Source organism: Opisthocomus hoazin, chromosome 2 (genome assembly GCF_030867145.1).
Source record: "Opisthocomus hoazin isolate bOpiHoa1 chromosome 2, bOpiHoa1.hap1, whole genome shotgun sequence".
NCBI lineage: Eukaryota > Metazoa > Chordata > Aves > Opisthocomiformes > Opisthocomidae > Opisthocomus > Opisthocomus hoazin.
Window position 1 is genome coordinate 86075986 of NC_134415.1, and position 26987 is coordinate 86102972.

The 26987-nt window shown below is 42.0% G+C and overlaps 1 protein-coding gene across 15 annotated transcripts in view; it reads right to left on the reverse strand.

The window, feature by feature from the left end:
• The window catches only part of KLHL32 (kelch like family member 32), a 154240-nt gene that overhangs the window by 6884 nt on the left and 120369 nt on the right, over positions 1-26987 (reverse strand). For 8 of the 15 annotated variants that reach the window (XR_012763212.1, XR_012763211.1, XR_012763214.1 and 5 more), the window contains 2 exons: positions 12458-13184; positions 3847-3905 (listed from right to left, as the gene is read on the reverse strand). The exons of 1 other annotated variant lie outside the window; for it this stretch is intronic. Coding sequence is in view for 6 of the 14 variants with exons in the window: in XM_075414334.1 (XP_075270449.1) it covers positions 3847-3905; positions 12458-13184 (786 nt within the window). In the remaining 8 variants the exon portion in view is untranslated. Of the gene's footprint in view, positions 1-1221; positions 1415-3846; positions 5866-12457; positions 13185-23985; positions 24523-26987 lie in introns of those variants that run through there. 6 more of the 15 variants (XM_009943374.2, XM_075414339.1, XR_012763217.1 and 3 more) reach the window with 6 other exon arrangements.

Consider the following 26987-nt stretch of genomic DNA (forward strand, 5'->3'; position numbering starts at 1 on the left):
TAGTTCTGTTTGATGTGCAACTCCTCCTTTTTAATCTATGCCTCTCTCCCCCATGTCCGCGAGGTACTCCGATGGCCTGACTCAGAAACCACGCAACCCTTCTCCAGATCCCAGAGATTAAAAAACCCAATGCAATAACTTAAAAGAACAAAGTTGTCACTAGAGCAGCTTTTAAATCTACAAGGAGGAAAACGACATAAGGTGGCTGTCTTTTTTGTCAGACATTCATTCTCTGACGTGGTGTTTCTAGCTGTCCTGAGCTTCTAGTTAAGCTCCTACATTCTTTGTATCATTTTCAGCGGTAGATGTCAGAAATCAATGCCGTGCCAAATGGAAGAGGATGAAAAGTGAGGTAGGCTCAGTTCTAGGACTCCTATAGCAGTCTGCACTGAAACTTTCTGGCAGCCAGTGCTGTTACTAATTGGCCTCCAAGTCTGCTGCACAAGAGAATGGCCCCAACGTTAATGCTGTCCTGGAGATGCATCCTCTTCTGCAAAGCTGCTGGTGGTGCTACTCTGAGAATGCATCACGTGCCTGTCTCTCCCAGGGATTCCAGGAGGTAGTACATCTGGGAACTGTAGGAAGTGGTGGTGAAATTTGGTGGACCCCGTGGCAGGGACAGAGTTACAGTGCTTTGCAAGTTGCTACTTGATAGTAGCTACATGATAGTCAGGAGGAACTTTACAGATCCATAGCTAACCGAAATACTCAAGTCATCCCTGACCTGACAGAATTCCAACAAAGACACCTCCTTTCGGGTAATTTATTAAGAAGATATTCCACAGAAATAAGGGATGGTTAATAGAATTCCATGCTCTATAATGCCAGCAGGAAATGCTACAAAACGATACCACGGTAGAGATGAATCTGTCTGTTGAACACCAAAACAAGGAGCTAAATCTATCAGTCCAGGCAAGCTTTTGGAGAATCAAAAATAACTACTGGTAATACTATGACAAAAAATTTTTGATTGCTTAATTAAATTACATTTATGTGCACCTTCTTAAAAATGTATCCTACAATGTCCCAAGACAAATGTTTTGTAGAACACTTGATTACTGTTCTGTCATTCAAAGTGTCTTGTTGGCCAATGACACCCCTTAATCAGAGGCAACTGAGGCAAAGTCGTGGAGTTCCACACACTAAAGGCATCTAAAGGGAACAGAATTGACATTTTATTCTAATAGTAGTGACTTTCCTCTTTTGGTGTACAATACTCGCCTGTCAACATGTTGAAGCTGCAACGCGTCCATTGGTCGGCATCTATGCTGTAGGAGTCTATGTGCCGAACCAGGATCCGATCATTGTTGTAGTCCAGATCATTCCCACCTAACACGTAAAGTTTCCTTTGGACGGCAGCCATGGAGTGATACACTCTCCTCTGCAGCATTGGGCTACGGCTTAACCACTTATTCTGGAAAGGCAAAGACAACTTGTCTCAGCACTGCTCAGAGACGTACCTCTATTAGCAGTACAACAGCAGCAGCATGCTAGTGGTGTTCCCCTTACCCTTGGCCAGAAATCACAAGGGTATATGCTTGTGTTGTCCATATGTTAAAGATGCACGTTGGTTATAATGCTGACTAGACATACTGGACTTTCAACATGTGGTTTACAGTTCTCACATTTAAATTCATTAATTTAATAGTATTTCTTGCTCTGTATTTTTTCTGTTTAGCTCATCAGGTTTCAAAGCTTTTTTTCTTCTTTATAATTCAGTAGCAAATCCTCCTTAAGCAAGACTATTAGATGTCTCTTTTGTATAGAGTGCTAAAATTATCTGTACCAACTAGTTCTGTTAGGAGAGGAGAGAGATTCTTCTACCTTTCGTTATTCAGAAGCTTATTTGATCTTATCCTTGGGGAATGAAGCAACAGGGAAAAACAATTTCCTAAAGAATCTGCTCAAATGATTCATGAATGTGGTTTCATGCTAACGCTTTATTTGTGGGCACTTACAAAGTAACGTCCTTTTGCATATTTTGCTTCCTGGTTAACAATGTTCAAGAATTCTACCTGTTCAGGGGAGGGGCAAGAGGATACAGAAGAAGAGGGATGAAAGGACAGTATTTTAAACCTAAAAAAAAGAAAAAAAAAATGCTCCTGCCACACTTACCAAATCAAATAACCTGGCAATGGATGAGATTAATTTATTTAAGTGGAGGAAGTTAAAATCTGTGAGGAAATTCTTTGCGCTACCTGTGCTACCGCTTGCGGTAACTCGAGAGCCTCTAATACTGCTGCCTTTTAACCTCCACAACGTACAGCTATACATTTCAATGCGTAATAGTTGAATATTAGGCATTAATGTTTGCATTAGTAGTCCAGTCTCTTAACACCAGACTATAGACACCATCTGCTTTGCAAAGCCTGCCTGCATCCCCTGATTATATCTTTAGCTTCCTCCACTGCCGTGCCTGCCAGGTGAGCCGCAAAGCGCCGCGAAGGCAAAGAAACAGAGGGGCCTGGTGGGGTCATTTCTAATAAGCCAGCGTGTGAATACTAATCAGCGGTGGGGAAGCAGAGGTCACCCCAGCCGGCTTGTTGGCAGGTAGCTGTGTGCTCTGTGGCAGATGGCAGGCATTATCGACTCGCCACAAAGGCCTCGCGCAGAAGCAAGCGCCGGTGCTGAATGATAGAGTTATTGAGATTCTGTGCGAGATGCAAGCAGATGTGATGGTTTCCAGTACCCACCGTAAACAATATGCCAGCAGAATTTTTAAAAAGAGCCTGTGTGTACAAACACGAAGCGGCCCTCATTTGAAGAATGCGAGCGCACACTCCCCCTGTAACTCTTCGCACGCCGGGCCGGCTTTCTCGCCGTCGGCACGGCACGCTGCGTAGCCCTGCCACTGGTATTCTGGGGTGCAACTGTCACGTCAGCAAGCGAAGAATCAAAGCAAAGGATGCACAGTAGAGACATGGTATCTAAATGAGAGTGTCCCCCTCGTAAGTGAAATAAGGTCGCTGCCTGTAACTACTACTTGGATTTAGGACAGAACCAGCATTTGTACGATCGATGCATCAACCTGCACCTCAAAAAGACAGAGGCAGGTGCGTCACTGCCTGCTTTCTGCTTCAGGACCCGCACATGCTATGCTTTAAAAAGTCAGTGAGAACCACACAGAAGTATCTCCTGGCACAATCTGGTTCCAAATACAGCAATCAAAGCCCCTATCCGACAATCAGAAAAGTCAATACTCTTCCACGCGGGTGTAAATCAGGCTATGCAACTCTGATTGCAAGCTTAGGACTTTTAATTCCTAAGACAAGCAAGAGGGCATAACCATGCCCTAACCCCCTGAAATGGTTACCGAGCCATGCTAACCTAATCAAAACACATACATAATGTATGAAATAATCCCTAAAAGATATTTTAGGTGCTTGGGTAATGAAATGATAGGCACCCTTGCAGTCAGCAGAATAAGTCACGGCCAGGTAGTACAGTTCTGAAAGTACGCAGAAAACAAAAAGCCCGTCTGTGCAATTCAAAACAGAAATGCCAATGACGAGGAGCAGTTTTGTGACACTGATTTTGAGTATACTCTGCCCAGGGCTGCTGGATTACAAAAAAATGAACAAGCAAAATAAATACTGGTAAATACAGGGGATTTAAAGCATATTTCTATATTTAATCTCTTTCCAATGCCTACAGGCTTAAAACACATAATAAAAAGTCGGGGTCTCCGTTACTCTGTTAAACTTGCACATCAGTACAAAGTGAATTTAAAACACTAATTCAAATGGTCAGCACTTGTAGCCTTACAAAATTGTTGTATATATTTGCTAAGAGACCTGTTTGAAGCAAAACATGTGAGAAAAAAACACACACAACACAGACACCCACCTGCTTAGGATCATAGACCATGAGCCTGTTTTGATACTGTGCGGTATTTGTTACTCCTCCTATGAAAGAGTTTATACAGGTTACATTTTTTTCATATAAGCAAAACGAGGACCAAGGTCAGGTGCAGCCAAATAACCAATTCCAGGGTTCATTTGCTGACATAATTACATTGCATACCACCACTTATGCTTACATTCCACTGCACTTTTTAATCTGGTGACAAGGTAATAAGTAACACATTTGTCAAACATCTAGAAACAGAAAACAGCAACAACAAACACTCCCCCCTTCCTTTGTAAAGCTAATTCTATGGGCTAAAAACGAGATAAAAACTGATCTGTTTATAAATGAATGTGCATTCAGCCGCCATCAAGACGTGAAGATAAAACCCAGCCCTGGTTCAAGGAGCGTGCGGTGTGAGGAGGAGGAGGAGGCAGGCTTGCACCAGAGAGAAGGAAGAGGTGGGAGAGGAGCTCTGCCTAACCAGGAGCGTGACATGGGACACCACGGCCAGCTGGAAAGCACAGCGCAAGCCTGTGCAACTGCACTCACCTATACATTTGAAGGTGATTCTGTATTTAGTCTGTATTACAGAGAGGACATCTCCTCGTCTGGTTGTAGACTTATGCTGGGGGGTTCCTCCACAGTGACCAGAAACAACACTACCATTTAGCATACGTACCTTTCAATAACCTTCAGAAAGCAAGCTATAAAGCACTCTGCTCCAGGCTTTTATGAGGTGCAACCCAAGTAGATGCCACAGACCACATATCTACCTCAACACAGTGTATGTTTAATCCCCGATCATCCTGTACTCCCTTGGTTTTAAATGGCAAATGTCACCGACTAAGCCAGTGGAAAAATTCTTCAGTCTCCAGTGTGCAATCTTACCAGTGTAAACACGTTCTTGAGTGTGCTCAAGCCTCCTGGGGACATGGTGCCACTGCAGCGCTGCAGTTCCCCTCTGCCACCACCCTGGGCCCATGGGAAGCTGGGACCAGAAATAGCACCTGCAAGCTGCACCTCACCTTTCATCCTACCAGAAGGTCTGGACTTAGCTAGGGCACACCACTGGCCACGCTTACTGTCCAACAAACTTTTTATATTACAGTTTTAACAGCATGTGCCAATGACAGACACAATCCACAGCAATGAGAGGAAGGAATTTGATCTGTCATCACATTTGTTTATGCTTCACTTCATTTCAGACAGCAGCGGCAGAGCTGCTTCCATCCCTGTCGGCTGAGCTATGGCCCAGTCCTACTAATGCCAATGTTTTGGGGTATTTTTTCTTTTATCCCCAACCAGCCTTAACATGCCTCCCTGCCAGGGAATCCTCTTTTTGCCAGCCTCCAGCTGCACCGAGGGCAGCATTTTGGTTCAGAGCCATACCGTGGTTTTGAAGTGACTCCCCCACCTCTCACACATCGTTCCAGGCTGCAGGGTGGTACTGGTGTGCATTCAAGTTAAACCAGAACCTCCACTCCAGATGTGCACTAGTTGTGCTCCAGTTCCTAATGGAAGCATAAGGCTGTGAAATAATAACTGGTCTTTCAGATGGTTTAGTACCACCTGAGTGCTGGGAATGTTTGGTCCAGAGGCCCAGAACAAATCTAGTCCAAAGCAAAAAACCATGAACTGTACATGGAGTAGGTACAGAGAACTGGGCACCTAGGCTTTGTCTGCTGATCTGCTCCTACTGGGCTGAGCTACTTGCTAACACAGCCGTACCCTCTGATCAGACAACTCGAGTGAGGCGAAGACTCTCATCGGTGGGCAGCAGAAACTATGGACAAATCTATTCAGGAATCTTGTTTTCAACCGCCGCAGCAGGGAGGAACAGCACCGTTACCCGGGCGCACCTCTGCAAGCACCAGCCTGCGCGGGGGCCCCTGCACGCGGGCGGCAGCACAAGCTCCCACCTCAGAGACGCTTGCAGGCTACGGGACAGCCGAGACGAGCTGCAGCCTTTCCAAGCTGGTTCCGTCACACTATGCCACACACTGCTCATCAGGGCACCTGCGAAGCACACACGCGAGAACACGCTTTGGAAAGTGATGGCTGTTCCCATATCTAATCTCACAATCTGCTATTTGTCTCTACACCGTTGTGCAGCCTTCGCAGTGTTAGTGGCCGTCAGCCGTATGCACAAAACAATCTTTTCTAGTATCTGTTTTGTAATTTGATTTTCTTTTACATAGTTATTTTCACTCCTAGCGTCATGTTTAAAAATGAGATGTCAGATTAGTATTTTTACAAATAAAAATCATACTTATTTGGATGATTACCTCCAGAATGTTAAACTACAGGAAAGCATTGGAAACACAATGCTGGGTCATGTATTTCCATTCAGAAAGGACACCTTAATTTGGGGTGAAAGATGTGGAGGAAGAAGAGAAAGAAGGGGGTTGCTTCCTTGCAAAATAATGAAATAATCCAATAAGCAAAATTATTTGCCTCTCTTCACAAAGAGCCCCTCATATCAAGTACGCAGCTTACATTTTTTCCCCTGCAATATTGCTCATCTGTGGTGTTTTATCATTACATTCCCTTCACATACCGCTCTTCACTTTTAGATTAATCTGCCAAAATGAGATGCTAAGGATTTGCATACAGATTTGACTACACAAAAATAGATCTGGAATTAATAACAGTCTCTATATGTTTTAATTTCTTCTAGACTGGAGTACCCTTGCCTCCAGCAGTATTCTTGGCTTTGAAAGTCATCAAGCTGATTTGTCTGCTCTTAGGTTATGATGCCACATGCTGCTACACTGTCCCCTGCAATCAAAGTGCTCGCAGAGATAGATTCCATGCCTTCCCCTAACAAGTATATTTTATAGATTGGCAGTTTTGATCTCCCCTCCCCAGGGGGATAATCTGCATCTTAACAGGTTTCTATAGATACATCTGTCATTAAATATGCCATCTTATATCTGCATCAATTTTCAAACTCAAGTTTCTCCTAACTTTGAAGTGCTATAGCAAAAGTTTAAAATTTTCTGCCAAAATTCAGATTTAACAAGTCTGCAATGTCCCCTTGAACTTTTTTTTTTTTTTTTTAATACTCCAGGCAGCTGGGAAAGGGCAAAAGAAGAGCAATATGTCTCCTAAAAAAAAGGAAAAGGAAAAAACAAAAATTTAAATGGTACTAAAAATAACACATACTTTCTCAGAAAAAAAAAAGAGGGTAACTCTGAGATAATTTCTTACACTTCTCTGCAGTGCTTTCTATGAGGAAAGGAGAGGAAAGGCAGGGAGGCATCGTAACTACATTTCAAAAGACATATTTAAAAATACACACCATGCTATTTAATTTTATGTCAAGCAATAGCAGCTAATGTGGTAGTAACCCATCAGTTAATGGAAGAGAAAAAAATGTCTGGCTGGGTAAATGACGGAAAATTTACGGTTTGGTCAGCGCTCGCTGGGTTTTATAAACAGAGCCACGATTGCACCACTTTGACACAAGCGGCTTGCTTTGAGGAGCAGAGTTTCTGGGAGGCAAGGAGCACCCTGGGGAGAAGTCTGTGTCTTTCTTGCTCTTACAGACACAAGAACGCACTCTCTGGAAGCCCAGCATCTAACCCGTGGCCCTACAATGTTTTTCCAATGCCACACTCACTGTGGCTCACTCCCTTGCAGGCTGTAAACCCTGCTTTTTAAGCCCTCCAAGACCCATAAGTTCCCCACTCCTGCAGCAGTGCCCCTCTATATGGGGAAGTTGCTGGAGGAGTCCAAGACCCAGAAATATCCAGGGTTCATTACAGCCCCCCGAAGAGTCCACAAACTGCACTGAAAATCACCTTCAATAAAGACACTCCCAAGAAGAGAAGGGTGGCAGGCAGCAGATTCCACACCATTTTCCTGATTGGAAATTTATAATCTGTATTTATAATACTTCCTAGTAAGACTCCCATGTGACTTCAGAAATCTCATCCAATCTAAATCTCCCAGAAAATCTCCCAACTCTTTCTGAAGTCCCCAAGCGCGAGGCTGCATGCGCCAGCCCGAGTTCATTGGGAGAGGTGTAAACCCACCTGTTGGCAAAGGGCTCCCACGTGCGTTCCTTCCAGCAAACCCAGGGAATATACAGAAACTCATGACACGTGCCCCAAGGTGCTCTGCTATTTTAAAATAGAAATCTCTCCTCTCTTACGCGGCTGCGTGTTAAACACAAGACCCTCCTTCCTCCAGAGGCAAGCCCGCTGCCTTTCTCTTCAGCCAGCCTGGCTGCAGTGAGGCCAGCTGAGCTGGGGCATGTTCTCCCACCCTAATGAGTCCCCTGGAAGACACCAATTTTATAGGCATTTACTGAGGAAAAGTTTTCTTCTCCTCACAGCAAACAGCATACTGATAGTAAGGTAATACTTTTCACCCCGAGCCACTTGCAAACTGAGAATAATTCTCCAAGATACGTGATCTCCACCGTCTCCTTGGTCAGAATCTCCACCATTAGGGAAAAAATGATAACAAAAAAAAAAAAAGAATCTTGAATTTTGAAGAAAAAGCTCTTAAATACGAAGCAACTGTATAAGGTCGGCTTGTTTACCCCCCCCAAGTCGAGTTTCCACGTGCATGTCAAGATGTGACTTTAGCTGACACGCCTGAGGTCAGGCAAACTCAGACCTCTGCGAAACAACAGCATAACACTTTGCTTTAGAGAAGATTTCTCCTGTGCTAATCTCTGGGGCACTCGAGGCGAGGGGGGGCCTCACTATCCCCAGCTGCAGGTGCAGGAATGGCCCAGAGCGGAGCTGCCTGGCAGAGGTTCCGTGCCCCTTTTGGTCCCAGGGGCAGCACACCTGCATGGGAGGAGGAGGAGGAGGAGGAAGAGGGTTAGCGGCATACACAAAAGCAGGTCTTCAGATCTGCGTGTGCGCGCCACGGAGGATGTAGGGAAACGGGCACAGTTCAAGTTCTCACTCTTATGGAAAATAGTTCCCTGCTTCTATAGGGAATGCTTGTTAGTAATGTTGAACTCCAAAGGGTTTGGTGCATTTTGTTTCTCTTTCACTCAGATACTTCGCTTTTCAAGCATGTGGCATGCAATTCATTTGTGAAATGGGTCACGGTGTCACATGTTAACTGGGGCCTGTAAGATTCATCTTTCTATAAAATTTCCAAACCATCTGCCCGATGCTGTATTGTCAATACAGAGAACTTATTTTAATGAATTCTCATCTACTTTTTAAAATAAGAAAATAAAATAAAACACGAGCTGTGAAAATATAAAAAAAAGATGAGAAAAAATAAGGACACAAATATAAAAAAATATGTCCCACAATGTATGGAGCCCAGAAAACTTGAGAGCTGAACCTGCTGGAGGGTCCGACTAGTTCCAGAGTGCGGAAGGCTCCCTCTGAGCCCTCTGGCAGGTTCAAAACCCAAAGGGGTGGTGGCAGCTCAGGAGTCCCTCTGTCACCTGAAACACCGGCCACCATCTCTTGCTGCCAGCACGTAAGCACATTCTGTTTAACACGCTGCCCTTCCCTGCTGCCTTTGCCATCATTTTCTGCTCTGTCCTTTTGGATTCCTTCTCGTATTCGGCCCAAACAAGCAGCAAAGTAAAGCCAACAATGAATCTCAATAATCACAGAAACCCCCTAAGTCTAGTCAGCATTTGATTAGCAAAGCCTTTAGAAGACAAGGGGCTCTAGCAAGGCGCTGATGCTATGGCTATAAAGTAAGTAAATGGTCTATGATGGCTCCCTCCACAAGTATAAGGGCTAGAAACTTATAGTAACACTATTTAATTTATTCACTTACTAAAAAAAGGGGCACATTTTCCTGGCTAACTTGCCAGCTGGTAGTAGCAGACTGACTTTGAGAGCTCTTGCTGATGACCTGTATTTCCCAGAAAAAGCAGCAGGGATACAGCTCAGAAACATCCCTAACTCAGACTAATTTTTTAATTACTTAATTTTAGGCCACATACTTCAAAATTAGGTTCCCTCCTGCATCACTGATTACTCTTATGCTAACACTTCATATTTGATGACGAACAGTGGATTTTTTCAGCAATGACTACTGATATTTTTGGAACAATAAAATACCTCTCTGCCCCTGAATACACACATACAGGGAGCTACATTCTGGCCCTAAGCAATTGATTAATAATAGAAAGCTAGCTACAGTTATTGCATCTCCATCTACTTTTATTTATAAAATAACTCTATTCAACACACAGAACCCAGTTTTCAATCTGAGTACATAATTCAGATCAATACCTTACTGAAGTATTGCATGGAATGCTCTCATAATTCATAACAACCTGTCAGAATCTAGCAACTCAAAACTCCTAAGCATTTTCTGAAAAACTATACAAAATACAACTGAAAAGTCCTGTCTGTCTTATTCCCCTGCCCAAACATTGTTCATTACTGTGACTTTACAACAGAAGTTATTTTGGTGGTATTTTCAAATATAAATGATACAGTACCGATAAAATATTTTTTGATGTTTTGCCCAGTTTTAAAGAGTTCATCTAATAGGATTCCACTTACCTCTTCTCCTGATTCTACAGCTGTATTAGAGGCACATCCACGAACAGAATATCACACTGCTTCATTATATAAACGCAGATAGTATTTAAACACACAGGCAGGCATTTCACTTGCGTAACTAAGCACATTAATTAATCCTTAGCATAATTTTCCCTTTCCTAGCATATGTGGAAAGCTTAAAAGTAATCTTCAACCAATTCCACATTTGACTTAAAAATCTCTATCAAATACTTCCTTAGGGTTTTTTTCGTACAGAAAAAAAAAAATGTTAAGAACAAAAATATTACTTTTTTTCGTGTACTGCAGCATGGACCACACTCTGGTGGATGTTTCCAGTGCTCCTGCAATGATTTTATATGAATATGTTTAACACAACTTCCTAAAAAGTCCTGGTTTTCATAAATACAGACTGACAAATGTAAACTACAAAAAAAAAGGGGGGGGGGGAGAAGGGGAATCAAGGCACAGCAGTAGTAGCATCCATGTATTTGAGTTGCCCATCACAGGCACACATCTCTCTCAACTGACAAGACAGGAAAGGTAGTGCATAACCAGGGTAATGCTCTGAATACACCCAGCTGGCACCCTAAAGCAGAAGCCTTGTTTCTGCACTGTACCTGGGTCTCAAAAGCCTACCATGTGCACACTTCAGGATTCACACACAGCACAAACTCTACAAGGCTCCTTCTATGCCAGTTGTTGAAGAAAGTCACCCAAAACACCTGGCAGGGATCTCGGTGATTTTCTGCATTCTGTCATGCTTTTAATTCTGAAGTTATTATCCATTATTTTAGCGCATATGTATAAAAATAGACACCTGCTACCTGCCCTGCCAATGCTTGGGAATCCGTTCCCATAAGACACTTCATCCATATGGGCAGAAAACTACACCTGCGAGGAGCTCCGTTAGCCTAAATGACATACTTTGATAACCATGGAATCAGAATCATTTAGATTGGAAAAGACCTTTACGATCATTGAGTCCAGCCGTAAACCCGACACTGCCAAGTCCACCATTAAACCATGTCCCTAAGCACCACATCTACACACCTTTTTAATACCTCCAGGAATGGTGACTCAACCAGTTCCCTGGGCAGAAGCACAGCAAAGGCCTAAGTAGCTAACTTAATCTTCCACTCACACACTATCGTTTCACCGGAGGGATCCCAGACTGTATTAAATTCCTCAGAGGGTATACACAGTGAAGATGGCAACCACCGAACATTTTCCTCAAGGGCTGGCACCATTTGCTCATTAACTTCCTTGATAAATATTACAGCTTTATAACCTTCTGTGACACATTTCTTACTAAAAAGTGGGGGGGGGGGTTCCTGTCAAATTTTCTGTAGACAGCACCTTGTTCCAAAGCAACTAATAACAGAAAAGTCATTACGAAGGTTGATGGCACAACGTCCTCAACTCCCATCAATGTGCACATGTAAAATAGAAAGTACATCAGACTGAGCTGCAAATGATATGGTAGTTTAAGATTACAAGGCCTATACTTTCATCTATCCGTGCCATAAAGCTATGATTACATCAGAGAGTCCTGTGCACTTGTTACGGACAGATCAGTGCCCGATTTCTAACGAAGGTCATCTTGGCCCGTTACAATATCCTCAAGAGCAAGTGGGAGCAGTCCACAGTCCTGCCTTCAAGCCCTGGGTCTACGCAAGCCAACAGGCACTTAACTCTCCATTTCGTTAGCAGGAATAAATGCAGTGGTACCAGATCATACTACAAAAACTGGGTCTTTTTTTTTTTTAGGAAGCACACAGAATTTCTCATCTGAAATTTGCTCAGAAGTGCATTATCATTTCAGTTCACTGTGATTTATGAATGGCGACGGGAGGTAGCACATATAATATATGCAGCTTTGAAACACAAAGATATTTAGCAGACAAAAAAATATTGTATAGGTATGCTATGCTGCAATACTTCCAGTCAGGCTTGATTTTATGCTTCAAGGCCTAAATCCTTTGAAATACCCATCTCCTAAGGCAAAAGTTATCCTAACATATAAACAAAAGAAGATTTATTAGCTTCATCTGAGACAGCATTTTGGTATTTTGTTAGTACCTCAAACTGTGTGAAACGTTTTCTACCTGATATCCAAAGAAGACCATCCACCACATATCCTGCATGGCACGAGAGCGATCGATCAAAGGACTGTACAAAGGTCCACTTGTTCTTCTTGGGGCAATAGCGCTCCACCGTAGGTAACACTTGACGCAATTCATTTCTGCCCCCTACGGCATAAAGGTACTCGTCCACTGCTCCCAGCACAAAGTGTTCCCGACAGTTCTTCATTGGAGCTATCTCAGCCCAAGAGTTCGTGCGGGGGTCGTATCGGCAAGCAGTTCTCACCGCACAAGTGCGCCCCGTGGAGTGCTCTGCCTCTCCACCAGCTACGAAAAGAAAGTCTCCCATGACGGCAACGCAGTGGTGGCTTCTCCCTACAGGCATAGGCGCTAGCTCGCTCCAGTTTGCGATCCCTGCGATATGAACGTTCTCTTGATCTACCGGATTGAAGTATCGCAGTTCCTTCACTTTACAGATTTCGCGTTTCTTCCCGCCAATGATGTAAAGAGTGTCTGACTGGAAGCGAGGTTTTGTCCTTCTGGTTTGCCAAACTGGCTGTGCATAGACACTCTGGTGATAAGCCAAGGCCTCCTTAATAAGTGCTGTCGCAGTTTCGCTAGCTTGGACAAGAGGATGAGAAAGAGCTACGGTATGCAGTGTATCCACATCCATAAGGCCAAAGCGGACATACTGGAGAAGTTCATCCATGTACTGGTAGCGGCAGTTGTGTTCCAACCACCTCACAGCCAGCTAAAAGTTGGAGGAAGGAAGGGAAAAACAAGACACCAATTATTTGTGTACAATTCTGACAAAATTTTGTCTTTTGAAAACTGTGCTTGCATTCCAAGAAGAGCTATATACTTGCCTCAGCAGTGATATCAATCAAGATGAAAAGTAGTTACGAATGCATGTGAGTCAACATAAAAGATACCTACTAAAACTCCACCTATAATATACATAAAAGCTTTGTATCGCACCACTCCCGCTAAAGAAGTTCTACAGCACTATCAGATAGCAATACCGCTACGCAATATTCTTGCTGGGCAGACTGGTAGTGATGCTATAGGAGACTGCAATATCCCAGAATCAAGCTGCTGGAGCAATAACATAAATGTAGGGAGACCATGGGCACACTAGAAAGAAAAGTAAGATTACGGTTAGATTATTAGAAAAGCCCTCTCCCCCCTCCATCTTTCATTCTATTTATGACAAAATATTGGAGGAATATATAACAAAATACATATTGAATCCTTCAATATTTTTTTCCTTCTGCATTTATTATATTCATAAAACGGAGAGAGGTATAAAGGGATCAGAAATTAAGCCAGAGAAGAGAGAAGAGGCTCTGCTGGTTTGGGACTGACAGAAAGCGGCGAGGAAGACTCTGAAATGGCTCAGCAATTGCAGCTGGTATCAAGAGCCAAAATTAAACATAGCCTTTCAATTACATAAAGCATACTGAATCCAGTTAGGTCTAAAAAGAGGCTAGGAAGGGCCTAAACCCCATCAAACTTCCTCAGGAAAATCACCCTCAGGCTCAGCTATCCTCTCAGACAGGTTTTCCCTTTAACCTCCGCAGGAGCTCTAAACCCTTCAACTCACTGCCTCATTTTCCACCTTTGGGTTTGTACTCCAGAGCTGAGGAAGGCCCAGGCGAACCCTTGAAACTGATCCATCCATACAGGACAAAAAGCAGTCTGCTACCTTCCTTTTCTCTTCCACTTCTGATGCATTTCAATACGTGTGTTGCAGTTTCCTCTTCTCTCAATGATAAAGTCTCTCAATCCATCTTGGGTCACGTTTTCTAAACCTCTGTTGCTTGGCTTACAGTTCCCTGTTATTGAAAGGAAATACCCCTCTTTCTTAATGTTTGCTGCTGAAAACTGGATAAAAACTTCCTCTTAAGGCTGTAGTAGTAGTGAATAGATTGGAAGGATCATTTTGATTGTAACAATCTATGCCATTCTTGTTTGTACATCACTACATAAAACTGTCAATGTACTATAACATTGCTGATTCATGTTTAAGCTTATGACTGAGTATTATTCTCACCTCTTCTTTGTGCAGAACTTCCAAAAAGTGTCTTGCTTTCCCTGTCATTATTGAACTCTCTGCTATTTACTTCAGGCCACTGCTCCAATCTGTCAAGATCATTCTCAATCCTAATTATCTTTTCAAATGTGCTTGAGGACCATTCTACCTTCCAATTGTCTGAAAACATAAACCTCATATTATTCCTTCATCTAAATCATTAACAAAGACATTGACTAGTTCTGCATGAGGACAGACTCCTCTGCTTGATCCCTCTTCTCGTCCTGACAAAGAACTTGTGGAGCCGGAGTTCCTAGTTTCAGCTAAAACCTACTGCCCTGCATTGCTCATGGGAATGTCACACGAAGGAACTGAAAAAGAAAGGCTTTTGTCTCACTCAAGGCTTTCATATACACATGGTATATTAAATTTATTGCTGCTCCTGAATTCTGTCAGAGAGTGAAGGCGACAAACCAAAACCACCTTAAGATTAATTTGAAACTCTTCTCCACAGTGCTATTCAACCCTTGTGAAACAAAGAATCAATGAAGGGCATCAAACATTGCAACAGTAGTTTAGTGAGTGACATGCTGTACCGACTTTCAGAATTTGCATTACCTATATGTATTTGGACTTGTTAGTAAAAAAGGAGTTAGTTAAATACATTTGAAAATGTTTATGAATTTGAAATCATTGAGCATTTTATTCACATGTTCTAAATCTACCAAATCCTTGTGTCAGGTATCTCCTACCGAGTGGTTTTAGGCAACTCCCTACTCCACGTCTTAGGCCATGTGAATCATTCCTCAAAGTCTTCAGAGGCACTTAGCTTTCGTCATTGACTAGACACTTGAAATTGAAGTGGAATTCAGGCTATCTTCATCATGATGAAGACACCAACTGAATTCATACCAACTGAATGATGTGTGGCGTTGCTATGTTAAAAGAGAAGGATTTACAAAAACTGAGTTCTTCTCTGTCATCACTTGCATCCAACAGATTGGTTTCTTTTGCTTACAGTTCATGCCTTCACTCATATCTAAAATGGCTCTGTGGAGGTATCACCTGTGCTATGACAGCCATTACAGACTCTTCAAAGACATGCACTAATGTAAACCAGGTCTTCGTAACCACAAGGCTTTTAAAGGAAGTTTCACATTAATGCCCATTAATATCAGAACATCACCCTTCCTCCGTCCTTTATTGTCCTCCCTCCCGCCCCCCAATAGATACTATATCAACACACAAGCAATACTACGTACATTCATACCTTTCAAGGAGACCATATCTGCACTCATTTGTGCATATGGGATGTGTGACAATCTGCAGCAGAAGGGGCGGGCATCTCCATTACAATACATTTTCTCTGCTGCCTGAAGTTTTGCAAAAGCAACTTGGTTCATACTGAGTTTGGTCCGTACTGAGAGTGTTCCTGGAGTGTAAAAAATGTTTCACTGAAGCCACTAATGCTTAACGTTTTTCTAAAATCACAGAATTTCTAAACCACCACAGCAATGGTGCAACGTGATACAAAGATTCTGTTGGCACTCATGGGAGATGCACAATCTATTCCCGGTCTTGAACCAAAACTTTCTCCATCCTTTCCTACACTATTTGATCCCAACTCATCTGTCCTGCATCTTTATTTATGAAAACTTTTGAATCTTTCCAAATTAAACTTGTTGCAACCTCCTTGGTATCCCCTATATGCCGCACCTAAAGGTATCTTTGATCTACCCTACTTCCATCTTCCCCTTCCGATGAGCAACTGCAATGGCAACAAGGAGAGTACGGGGAATCCCAGGCTGTCATTTGTGTAGGGAGCTACCGGCATTTACTAGACTCCACACCTGAGGTCAGTTTGCAACGGAGTACTGCATTTTACTGTGTTAATTCAGAAGGCAGGGCTAAGAACCCTGCACATCACTCTGTCACCTGGATGGTCTGCAAGCACTTGATAATCAGCAGAGAAGCTCTACTGGGTCTTAGGGAGGCAACTGAGTTCTGAGAATCACAATGAGTTTAGAAGTCTTTTCCTTGCAGGAGAAATAGTCGCTGATGGACTGTAATACAGTTCTACATTTCCTTCAGTGTAAAGGAGGCAAATGTAGCTCATCAACACATCACAGAAGTGCAAACCTCCATGTAGCTTATCAGCAAACATCTGTGTATTTATCAATGCAAGTTCCACCACCTTTATTTAGTTTTTGTTTAATCCAGACTTAGAAACCTGGTGCCTGCATTGAAAATCCAAAATTCACCCCGTACATACGCTAATTATATCGCCTGTGTTTTTAGCCTCTCTAGCAGTAGTCATTAGCAACTATAATCAGTATTGGCAAAATAAACTCAAGGCCATTATACACTTTATGACACTGCAAGGAAAGACATTCAGGCTTTTCTAAGGAGATACCAATAGCACTTGAAATTACAACTGTGTTTAAAACGCAAACAAGTAAGCAAGCAAAAACAAAGAGACCATCCACAACTTTGAGTTTTAAAATATTTGTATTGCTGTTAAATAATTTACAAAAATAAGGAAAGACTCCTACTCCTAGTGCCATATAGGCAAATTCTGTTTAAACTGCTAGAAGCTTCTTTTCTATTAATTTTAATGTATGACTGTGTGAGAAAAGGAAGCTACAGCCTAGTGCCTACATCAACTTCAATAAATAATATATTTTGCCATATTCATCTTCTAAACTAAGTAAATGACAAAAGTAGACCCTCAGAAGGACAGGATTTTCAAACCAGATTAATTCTCTTACTCTAAAGCCTCAGCCCAAAGGATTTTTCTTCTCCAAGGTTACACTACTTGATTTAGCAATGGAGTAAATTCTCAAACCATCAGAAAACAGGTGGAAAAATATATTGTGGCACCATTGGAGCACACATCTAAGCACACCTGCATGTTGGATTGTGATTTCATTGCATTTCCAATGGCTGCTTCCGCTTCCAGCACGGTGCTTCGACAGCCCAAATCAAGCAGCCTTGGAGGACAGCCTTTCCCTCCCTGCTGTTGAGGGCATATGCACCACATACGTACCAGCGCCAGAGAGAGCACCGAGACGGTGGAGGTTAAAGCTGAATTAAACAGCTATTGAAGATAACCCTGCAGTAAGTAGTTAGCTGGTCTTTGGGGCTGCCAGCTATGCCAGGCAGCAAGCGAGCCCGGCACACCCGTGCCTTGCCCGTATTGTGTCCCCCTGCCATCCTGCTCACACCACTCTGCTGGGAAACGTGCCAGACCTTCACTTCACAGCAAGTTTTCTAACCAGAAAAGCCAAGCTACTTCATGAGTGCAAAAGCCTGATGCACTCATTAGACCCAGGTTCACTTGGAAACTACTTAAAAGTCACAAAGTCAGCGTCAGAAAAAGCTTGTCCACAGAGAGAAAATGCTCCTCTAAGCCTGCGCTCTGTGAGAGGCAGGGGCCACGGGAAATCCACTAAAGTCACCTTGGTCTGATCTTTAGCTGATGTATTCATGTTGTAGCCACACAGACTGCAAAGGAATTATGCTAGTTTATACTGTCTAAGGTCTCTAATAACTGAGATGAAGCCAAAAAGCAACAGTGGTGGAAAAAATGAGGGGTTTGGAGGTGAGTTCTTTTTAGCAACAACAAATAAAAGGCATCATTAAATTATATAAGGTTTTGACGCAATGAAGTCACACTGTCTCATTAAAACAAAGGGAAATCTTAAATACAATAACATAGCAAAGATTCTTATTTCAGGAGAAAAGACAATTTTAAATATGGAAAAGTGGAGGGAAGTAATCTCCTGGACTGATATCAGATATATTCAGCACAAATTATCAGATTTCTGCATGACAATCTGATGATGATATACACCAGGGAAAGACAAAGGACCTCAAATCTCTTCTTTTAACATAAATCTCACCTGAGCAGTCCTTCTGTTACTGAAGTTAAACGTTAGGCCAGAAAAAAAATCAAATTAATATCTTTGTATCATTAGCATATTGGACAGTGCTATAGATCTGCTCCGATTTATTGATAAGCCAGGAGGAGTCATGAAAGCAACCCTGTTACTACAGCGATCACTTCAAGGCACGGAGGGAACTTCAAGAAGCAAAACTTGGAGTTTACTAGTTCAGTGTTTGAGAACAACTAGAAATACACATATTTTGGCTGTAAACTTGCACATGATTTGGCCTCTTCTTGGAGTTTACCTAACTAAGCAAGCCTCAGGTGTTCCAGACTGGAACCTCTTGCCTCAAAACCACTGTCTGTTTCAGTTGGTTATTGTCAGCACCACCCTGGCTCTGCAAATCTCAAGTCCAGGAGCAGAAACCATGGCTAAACCAGGACATTTACTAAAGCTCTGAAACAAAATCCACCGACTGCTATCGAGGAATTTCTGCTTTTTAAAAAATGAACAGGGATTTGGATGTCTAAAGGGTCTCAGTCCTTCTCTCTCTCCAGAGACTACAAAGGACAGAACCCAGAGGGTTTAGGATATCAATTTAAGCATTTTATTTAAGTAAGGTGAGCTACATTGTGAAGAATTGTTTCTGGACAAAAAAAAACCCCACCCAAACACAATTTTTTAAAGCCAGAAGTTCCACGTGAATATTTTCAGAAGTTAGGACAGCCTCCAGACTCTCTTTGCAATTTTATCAATCAGGTACTACCTTAGAGTTGTGGGCAGCTTGGAAAATGAGTGGCTCACACCTAGATGCTGGAGAGCCTTAAAGATAGAAATCTTTTTCTTCTTTTTATTTTGAATAAAGAATGTGCATAAAAATAAGACTGTAATGAGCTGCATGTAGAACAATCAAAATTATGAGGTATTTGCATTTCTTTTGCACCTTGAGCCAAACAACTACAAAATTATGCATAGGGTTCTCTCAATCTGAACACAGTAAATATTAATAATCTCTGAATCAGCAATGAAATGCCTTTTGCCCCTGAACCTTGAAGAAAGACTTTCCAACTCAAAAAGTTGTAGTACAGTGACTGAGACTGTATTTCCAAGGCACCAGGCTGAGCCATATGTGTGTAGCCTGTGAAAATAAAGCTGTGCCATCCCCCACCCTCTTTACACAGAGACATTGTAAAATTACCTGTTTGTCAGTTTTACAAATGTGTGTCTACGTAAGCAGCCCCCTGTGTGGCGCTGCGTTAGCAAGCAGGCACGCTTTCATTTGCACATCCTGATTTTACAATCAGAATTAAAACATTTGCTCTGTTTGGGGTGAGTTGACAAACAGGGATTTTTAAAATTTCTTTTTTTTTAATATGAAAAATGAAAGAAAAATGTTCCTCTAGATGTATTATGCCTTTGGGCTCCATTTGAGGGAAGGGAAAAAAGACAGAGAAAGCTACTGTGAAGGTCAGAGAGTGAAAGAACTTCCTCAGGGCACAGAATAAATTAAATCCCAAGGAAAAAATAAAATGTGATTTCCAGAGTGTGAGGCACAAACTCAAAATGACAATGATTGACAGCCAAACTATATCCGTGCAATATCGAAGACTGCACGTTCTCATTTACCTCAGTGTAGCCAGCAAGCGCCCATTAAACATCCGTCTGATGCCCAAATTAACCTTCTTGGCAAACTGAAAGAGGCACAAACTATCATAATCAACCTTTCATTATCACAGCAGCCTCTAGTTAAAGGGTCAGAATAATTGTGCCATCAGAGCCCTGATTGTTTTCAATCAACAGACGACTGGAGTGACAGCTCAGTGATGGAGTAGTTTGATGAAACCGCACCAGGCCTAATCAGAGCAGATGAAAGGAAGGCATGATTGGTGCAAATGAACAGTCGTGCCTCTCTTTCATTTACAATCTGAAATTACTCTTAAATTTACAGGGTTTTTTCTCCCTTATGAGTACCTCTGAAAGAATGTTTGACTTATTATGAGTTCTGACAGTGCAGAGTTATAAAACACAGGTAGGGTTTTCAGCCCAGGCTTTAAGTGGGTATTCAGCATAATTTTAACAAATTCACTCTTGAAAAGCACAAAATGACTAAAGACTTCCAATGACCTAACCTTTCAGTGCTGTTTGATTAGCAGAACAATTTGTCATGGCTCACATTCTTCACGATAAGAGAAGATTAAAAAAAATGGGCAAGGATCTCTTGCAAATGTTTTCTCTTCGCCAATATATTTATTGTGTTATTGCTCTCCCGTTCTCCCTCTTGCATACACACAAAGGAAAAAAAAAATTAAAGAACACTGCATTAATAACCCTTCTCCTCTTAGAATGAATAATGCAATCTAAGCTAGGGATTGTTTGGAGATGAAAGCAGAGACCAATTATCATGCTGCTGACAGCATCAATATTTAGTTTTCTGGTGGGTTGGGTTGTTCATTCCCACATTCTAAAGGATGGGAAATGAATTGATCCCGCTAGGTGTTTCTTACCTCACTCATCGGCACAGAATCAGTGCTTTGCAAATGAACAGGCGGAGGGGGGAAGAAAAGAAAAAAAATTGGGGGCTGCTTAGGCAAAATTTGCAAAGAATGGAAGATTCTAGTTTCCTGCACCTCCTCAGCTGCAGTTCGCTTCCCCTCCCAGCCTCACCCAGCTCCAGCCATGTGGCTGCCCATCCTCACGCCTGCTCTGCAAGGAACCTCTTCGTACCTCTGAAGGAAGCAAGCATTTCAAGTGACAAGGGGTAAATCTTTTGTTCTGTGATCTTCATCATCATCAGATATTCTCCAGTCTGTCAAGCATCACAAAATGCACACCAGCGTTCACGTCAGCACACCAAAACAAAAAAGCAGCTTAGAAGCAAAGATTAACATTTGCCTGAAGGGGGAGTGGATAGAGAAGACCGATATGAACACCAAAGGCTCTTCAGAAATTTTGTTGCCTGTACCTGTACCTTTTCTACAGAAAAGTAGTAGTAAGTTTCTACCTTACTACAGAATGGAAGTTTTAATCCCTTAAAACTTTGGGGCTGCAAGTAGAACATTCATCTAAGTGGAAAACATACACATGCCCTCAGCTGAAGAAGCTGTAGAAAGGCTTGCACGTCCTTGCTGACACAGAGGATGCCATTTGCGCTTGTTCCTGTTTCACTTTACTGAAATCTGCTGTTGGTGTAAGTAGGTTGACAGGACCAGGTTTTCTGATGCTTTTTCTTTGCATAGTGAGGAAAGTCCTGCTACCCTCAGATAGCATGAAGGCTGCAACCCAGCCCAATTAAGGAAGATGTATTAGCTCCAAGTGCTAGATATAGGAAGCATGACAAAGTTCACCCAGTGATTTGGCAAGTACTTCCTCCTAGTGCTTCCACTCAGCTGACAGCTGAATTCCACCTTTCCTCCTGTTTCAAATATTAAAATGCCCAATCTTTTCCAGGTGTAAAGACACTGCTTACAATATACGTATAGATTTAGTGAAGTCTGGGGAATGACCCCAAAACATTCCCAACATGCCAATGGAGAAGGGAAGTAACAGTTTGGGATTTGCCACCACCTGCTTTCTTTGTTGGATGGAGCAGAGGGAAGGCTCAGAAGCAAACTTGCTTCTCTACATAAATAGCAAACAAGTAGGAAAGTCTCACATTCACATTTCCCCACCACAAAGATCACACCACATATTCAAAGATGCTGTTGTTCTGCTACCTGTCCCTAACTCCTTCCCAGCCATCCCCACGCTAGTTCTAGACCCCTGCTTCAGCAGTGGCACTGGCTTTGTGTACAAGGGGGGCAGATGAAATATGTTCCCAAACATGAGAGCACAGCTGGCAGGAAAGACAAAACATGCATCCTTCCAGAGCCACCTGTAATCACTGCCATCCAGCCACAGAGCCACGGCTTCACAGATGGACAACATCTGGGGGACAGAGGGATCAAACAGTGGGCACAGGCAATAGAGAGGGAAGGCAAATATCAGTGAGTTATGGCTTCAGCAAACACATGGCCCGAAAGGAAGATTAGAGAACCCCAAGGTTCATTAGATCTGGAGAGTAAAACCATTCGTTAGTGTATGTCCCCCTGACCTCTAATCAGCCTGCAAAAGCTGCAGTGGATTTGTCCAGAATACTACTTTAGGAAGCTCTTGGTCTGCTAAATAAGAAATGCTATACCTCTTCATTGGAGTTTTGCTGGTTTGGGATCTACGTGATGTCAAGATGACAACCTGCAGCTCTCAGAACACCAGCCAGCAGTCTGTGAGCCACTTTCCAAGATGCAGAAATTTGATTTTGATCTTTCACAGAATCACAGAATGGTAGGGGTTGGAAGGGACCTCTGTGGGTCATCTAGTCCAAGCCCCCTGCCGAAGCAGCGTCAGCGTCACCTACAGCAGGCTGCACAGGACCTTGTCCAGGCGGGTCTTGAATATCTCCAGAGAAGGAGAATCCACAACCTCCCTGGGCAGCCTGTTCCAGTGCTCCGTCACCCTCAGAGGGAAGAAGTTCTTCCTCACGTTCAGACGGAACTTCCTATGCTTCAGTTTGTGCCCGTTGCCCCTTGTCCTGTCACTGGGCACCACTGAAGAGAGTCCAGCCCCATCCTCCTGGCACGCACCCTTGAGATATTTATAAACATTTATTAGGTCCCCTCGCAGCCTTCTGTTCTTCAGGCTGAACAAGCCCAGCTCCCTCAGCCTCTCCTCACAGGAGAGATGCTCCCGTACCCTCATCATCCTCGTAGCCCTCCACTGGACTCTCTCCAGTTTCAGCACTGAATAACACGCAGCAAGCAGAGCTGTTGGCCAAAGTCTGTCTAGCAGCAGAAATGATGCATTTCATGATATTATGCTACGATTAAGATAGAGGTACATAATGTAGCTGTATTAATAGCAAGCATTTATAAAAATTAATAATGTTAAGGTGAATCACCATGTATTAGAAATATTTCTCAGTTTTTCTCAAGTGCTGATAAGTTCTATCTTATTAAAATCATTTAAACTGTAAAGCGTCAATCACCAGTTGCCTAATTTCCTCACAGTGCTGCTAGACAAAAACATTGTCCTGCAGAGTCTTCAACAGGTACAAGAAGGATATATAAACTACATGACTTTGGCAGATTTCTTAGTAATAATTAAACAGCTCCATTGGTAACAATTTTAACATCTGTATCTCTGTCTCAGAAATTTTTAATAAATGTTTCCACATAACATCCTTGTGAGGAAGGGAAGAATTCATCCCAAAGACAAACTCTCCACCAACCAAGTACAGTCCCCTGCATTCTCAGTCCAGTGCTTTACCACGAGCTTCCTTCCTTCCTGGTATCACATACTGATACTGGCCTTCCCAAAAGGGCCACTATTTTATCAAAAAGGTTGTGAGAGACAGTGTTAGTTTCTTTTTTTATGCCTGTATTTCCTATGAAACACATAGAAAAAAATGTCAGGTTTATAACAATAGTTAAGAATAGAACTTACACTTTTAAAAAATGTATTCACTTCTTTTACACGCTTTATTTTACAATGCATGTATTTTACAATTTCTTACTTTTACTGGGAATAAGACTAGACAGAAGCCTACCAAGAAGGCATTGACTAGCTTCAACAAAGATGTTTCAGCTTTTTAGATTTGCAATAAAATAACTATGATCAAAAATCAGCTTTACAAAAGGCTAGCTGAACTATGTTAATATATAACATTATATATGATAATGAATCGTATTATATTAAAGCAAAGAGTTGCTATAATGGAAAAGCTAAACTTTTCATCTACTCGAGCTCAAAGTGAAGGAAGGTAGGGACAGAAGGTAAGCTCTCAGCTGTTGTAAATTATCACAGCTCATGGAAGTTTGCCATTTTACACCTTCTGGGGAATCTGAACTTCAAAATTATATAGCACTTTCCTTCCAAGTATCTTAAAGCAATTTATAAGCAGTAAAACTCAAGCTTCTCCAAGAGAAGTGTACATTTCAATCATTTTCCTAACATGGGGACTAAGAGAGAGAAAAATTAAGTACTATGACATAAGACAGCAATGGTACAGCTGACACAATCAAAATCTTCTGTCCTCCCAACCAGTCCACAGCTGAGTCTGTTTAATCCGCTGCCGAAGTCCAGTGGAGACTTTTGTGCTCCACACCACAGAATGAAGCCTGGCGAGATGCAGGCATCTGAAAACGAGGACAAAACGGATCCCTAAATATCATCCAACAAAAGTATTTGAGCTGAAAAGTACATCTCCATACAGGCAATAAAACACTGCATTCTTTCTTAACTTTCTTGGAGCAGCAAAGACAAACTATCCCATAGCGTGTTTTAAGAGAAGTGTGTTCTCGTGTGGTCAAGTCCTCAAACCATGAAGTGGTTTCCGTCACAGTCCTTCTCTACAAAGGCAGATCTACAATTGTGCTTCTTGCACCCAACTCATTCTTCTGCTATGATGGAAGGAACAAGCAAGGCCCAGTGCAACCCTAGCAATGACACTCCATATGTACAATTGTGTGTTTAAAACCTGTATGAGCTAGTGCTTAGTCCCTATCACAACAGACTTTACAGCTACCCCACTACTGACCACCACTCTGTTTGCTTGTGCACTGCAATGACTATCACACCTTGGAGCGTACACAATTAAAATACGTGAGCTAGGACTGATCACATTGGAAAAGCTTTACTTACTCCTAAAATCAAAGTAAATTTTGTTTTAACAAGATCATCAGAAAGGAGCGTGGAGGGGGACAGTCCATCCAGAGCAAAGCGAAATAAAGCAATAAAACGAAACCCAGAATATGCCATCTGGAGACAGAACCTCGCTTTTTCTATTCAAACAGGGATAGCTATAAAGATAATTAGAACTGACGAGCAAGCCCCCTCATCATAAACATTACTAAAATGTAGCTTAATAGGTTTCTAAAACCTATGGACCCTACTAGACCTGTCTCTCTCTAGCAACTGGATCAAAAGGCAAGAAGCTCCAAGGTAACAACTTCTCACCATCCATTTTCTAATGCACCACGAAATGCTCCAGTTTAGACCCTCCATCATTTGTCATGACAGTAAAACCAACTTTGCTAGGTGCTTTATCTCTGGTAAGTTTTTCTGAAGTAGCAATAAACAGAAGCTTATCTCTTCATAAACACAGCTTTTTAACTAGGACTCTTAACTGTAATTTGATTTCAGTTTAAGGAGATCAAAGTTTTAGACAGCATTTCTCTTTTCTTCTCAAGCAGCATGAGGACAGGGCGCATGGGACCTCCCCCTGCAGCAGCCATAATTTCAAAATCTAGAATTGCTCATTTGTATTTTTAGAGGAAACATTCAGGCTGACATCAAATGCACTGAAACTTTACATAGCCATGTTCAGCATTAAAATAAGTTGCTGGTACATAATTATAAGTGGAAATGACAATCTTTCACCATCCAATACACATTGTTTTGATTGCTATTCCTTTCTTGTTACTTTTTCCCTTGAAATATATTTTAGAAGTATAGTGGCTCTCTATGGAGACAGGAATCTAGAAGCTTTCATTAGTAAAAATTGTTAGAGAATCAAATAGGCACAAAAATCGACAAAATTCTATAAAAAAGCAATTCAGCTCTGTGAAAATTAGTCTAAATGGTTCTTGAATGTAGAAAGATTCCTATTCCTTTCTTCCCTATTGTTAGGGTATAATTTACTATGGATTTAATAGGCAAATCCACCAAATCACATAAAAATGTATCATTTTCTATAATAATCTTGACAACAGCTATACAGGGCTTCTAAGTCATTAATATCTTAGGTCACACACAGAAATGTACATCAAAGTACATACTCTTCTTAGTTGGTTTACATATATGTATGCTCTCAGCATTTCATGTTACTACAAAATCACCGAGGTCAATTTTTCCAAGTGAAATCACCAGGTGTCATGGGTTTTTTCTTTAACCAGTGATATCACCAGCACCATCGCTACAAGAACTTTACTTCTGTTTTGTTCTGCTTTACTATGTTAATGAACCAGCTAAGTCCTCTGACAAGGACAGTGTCAGCTTACCCTTCTGGATCTCACAGTCAAAAGCTGTCCGAGCGTCCCTTACTTTGTCCCAGCCACTTCACCCCGGCAGCTACCGAACGCCAGCCACCGAAGTCCATGTCATGCGCTAGTAAATCTGATTCTTCAACTCCAAAGCACTGGTGGAACCTCGTTCTAACATGGCCAGGCCCACTAATACTAACCGTGGGAACACTCTTCCTGCCTGCAGACAATTTACCTCTGTTTTCTCAAATCCTGTGAAGAATGTATCCCAGCACAACAACAACAAATGCACACATGTATTTCAGTTGGTACTTCTTTCAGCTGATTTTTCATGTAGGAATTTTTTTCCCCCATTCCCTTTCTAAATACAAAAAGAACAAGCAAGTACACTAGCAGAAGTTCGCTCAGCTTTAAGATCAGAATAGTTTCCCTTTTAAATCAAATCATATCCTTTTAATGATGTCAATTTTATTGACTCTGATTTAGTCTTTAACTCCTACGTGATGGGTTTCAGATTAACGCACAACTCATACTACTTTTAAGGGATGAGTCAATTTTTCCAAAATCAACTAATTGTCCTAAGAATGCCATTTCTTTTTAAAAGTGACTTAAACACTTAG